Source organism: Austrofundulus limnaeus, unplaced genomic scaffold (genome assembly GCF_001266775.1).
Source record: "Austrofundulus limnaeus strain Quisiro unplaced genomic scaffold, Austrofundulus_limnaeus-1.0 Scaffold20, whole genome shotgun sequence".
In the NCBI taxonomy this organism is placed as follows: Eukaryota; Metazoa; Chordata; class Actinopteri; order Cyprinodontiformes; family Rivulidae; genus Austrofundulus; species Austrofundulus limnaeus.
Window position 1 is genome coordinate 1,354,535 of NW_013952422.1, and position 2,918 is coordinate 1,357,452.

The 2,918-nt window shown below is 36.9% G+C and overlaps 1 protein-coding gene across 1 annotated transcript in view; it reads right to left on the reverse strand.

Moving 5' to 3' along the window:
• Nucleotides 1-2,918, reverse strand: part of rnf34b (ring finger protein 34b) — a 26,799-nt gene that overhangs the window by 8,311 nt on the left and 15,570 nt on the right. The window contains exon 2 of the mRNA XM_014003772.1: nt 1,651-1,869. Within this exon, the coding sequence (XP_013859226.1) occupies nt 1,651-1,869 (219 nt within the window). The remainder of the gene's footprint in view (nt 1-1,650; nt 1,870-2,918) is intronic.

A 2,918-nucleotide genomic window follows, 5' to 3' on the forward strand; every position in this document is an offset into this window, starting at 1 on the left:
CGTAATATTATGACTTTAAAGTCATAATATTACGAGATTAAAGTCGTATAAAAATAAAGTCATAACATTATGAGACTTAAGTCATAATATTACAAGATTAAAGTTGTATAAAAAAGTCATAATATTATGAGACTAAAGTCATAATATTATAACTTTAAAGTCATAACTTTAAAGTCATAACTTTAAAGTCATAATATTACGACTTTAATCTTGTAATATTATGACTTTATTCTCATACTATTATGACTTTAATTTTGTAATAATAATTAAAAAAATCTCGTTGAGTGGCCCTAATACTCCATAGTAATTTATATATTATTCAACTACATTATTTTCAGAACAGATGCAACACAGTAAGACTAGATGCTAGCGCTATTAGCATCTTTAGCATTTATGATTAGCACTAGCATGCAGTATAACTTGGTCAGAGCAATGACCTAACAGCTTATACAGCATTAAATAGCTTTTTAAAAACTCCATACAACACAGCTATACACCTTTTGTAAAGTGATAATTACTGTGAGACCTCCTGTCAGAGTTCATTAAATAAACATGTTCATTGCATCATAGTGGCACAACAGGAAGTGTCATAGACTCAGCACACATGAGATATAATTTAGGGAAGTAAAAAATAAAAAACACAAACAAAAACCACAGATAAATTAAATCTGAATAAAATAACTCATACATCCATATTCATACATAATTCTGCATTTGCTTTATAATCTTTTTGTCCGTTCAGCCCTCCGTCACCTGGCTATGTATGTGTGAAGGACACATTTATATAAATAAGCAACAATAAGATCAACTTTAAACCAGTCGTTTCCAGAGCAGAGCAAAGAAAAGCTCCAGTAGCTCCCGGAGATATCTGACATTTAACAGGTTTAACACTGATACAGAGCGACGGAGTCGAATGACACTTCAAATGGACAGAAAAGCAGGTCAGCCACGGTGGTAAACATTTTCTTATCTCTTCGGCACAACTGGCTCCACATCCACCAGGAGCACATTTTACAGCATAACAGATGCTTTTCTTCAATCAGTTGTTAATCCCCCAGGCAAGACTTTTTTTTCCTTTCACACTATGAAGACATTCAAACAGGAGTCGGCCAACTGGTGTGTGGGGGGATGAAAGTGACGCCTGATCTTAAGTTGTGCGCAAAGAGGAAGCAGAAGACGGCAGAGTTTATATCAGCTGTCGGGCTGGAGGACGAATCTTTTCAGCCAAAAACCTCGGAGCTGGCCAGAGATCCTGGAAATGTCAGAACTACTGCGATACCATAAATTAAACGCAACTTTTATACCTAAAAACGAGATGAATATCAGGTAGTTTCTCAGGCAAGACTCCAAATTTCTGCTTTCAGATGTGAGAAATTGAGGTCATGATGGTTTAGTCATTTATCAAATCAAGAATAAAACAGATAAAATCTAATTAAATTTAATAAGAGTGTGCATAAAAAATGAAAAACCGTCTAGAATATTAAACACAGAGCGGAAATTGCTTACAGGTAATGCATTCTGATCTTAATAACATTTTTGATCAAACCTTCAACGGGAAAAAGATAATATGGAAACAGTATGGCTACTGCAGTAGTATAAATAATGATAAAAAAACATTATTTTAGGGTTTTCTAAAGAGTATGTGCTTACCTTGCGTCTGAAGACAGAAAAGGCCAGACCGCAGGCCTTGCACAGCTGCCCTGCGCTCCCTGAGCTGGTGGGGGGGTAGGTGGAGTACCCTGTGCTTGGTGCGAAGCGGAAGGGCCCCGCTCCGGCTCCGAACCCCGGCTGCTGCGCTCGCACCGTCCCCGTGCCCATCACCTCATTCAGCAACCCGCAGCATGACGCCCACATGGACGAGGCCCCCGCCTGTGGAGGAAAACACACAAATAACTTTTATATGAATCAGAGGTCATCTTATCGTGAGACGTCTGAGCAGTCAGAGTGTACTTGTTGAGATTAAACACTAAATAAAATAAAACTCTCAGAGGTATAGATACTTTAGGATCAGGTTTGATTAGCTGCCTTGAAATGAGCTGACTCCAAAAGTCCAGCATTAATAGATTCACTCTTATCGATTACTTTCTGACAGTTTCATTAAAATCCTTCCAGTAAGTAGTGATGTGCAGATCGATACTGAGATATCGATACTACCGATACCAGAACTTTATGTTCTAGAATCGATACTAAAATCAAAATATCGATACTTTGATATTTCAGTTATTTCACATAATGTACATCATTTACAGGAAAATAGTGGAAAACAACTAAACTATTCAAATCATGTCTAAATCATATGTGGTTGGAGGTAACTACTTTTTCTTCCGCTTGAGTAATACATAAGCACAGTGGCCTGTGCTCAGTCAGTCACTCAGTCTGTAGATGTACGGCAGGTCATTTTAACATAAAATCTGCTTCGTCTGACTGTCTGTAATTACATTCTAGATGAGGGGTTCCCAAACTTTTTCACGCCATGGCCCCCCAAAAAGCATTAGCTTTGGCCATGGACCTTCTTGCAAACCCACAAACAATGCTACAAAATATACAAAGTAACAACTTTTAGAATATTTTTCTCACTTTTATTCACTATTCAAAAATTATTATATTTCTTTAGTATAAGAATTTTTAATTGTGCTAAAAAATATGAGGTCAGGGTTAGAAAAACGTTTAAATTAAACAAATTACTGTCATGTATTATTTATAAAGCGGTTATTTGAAAAACGCTACTCTTTAAGATTTACCAGAAACCTTATGTGTGTTATCACATAGTGTCAGTATCGCCGATACCAGTCAAATTTTCTTGGTATCAGTATCGAAAAGAAAAGTGCCAGTATCAAACATCATTAGTGGCGTTGTTATGTCGAGCTGCGTTTCCCTATCAGATATGATTCCCCCAGCGTCTCCTTGCTGCTCCGCAC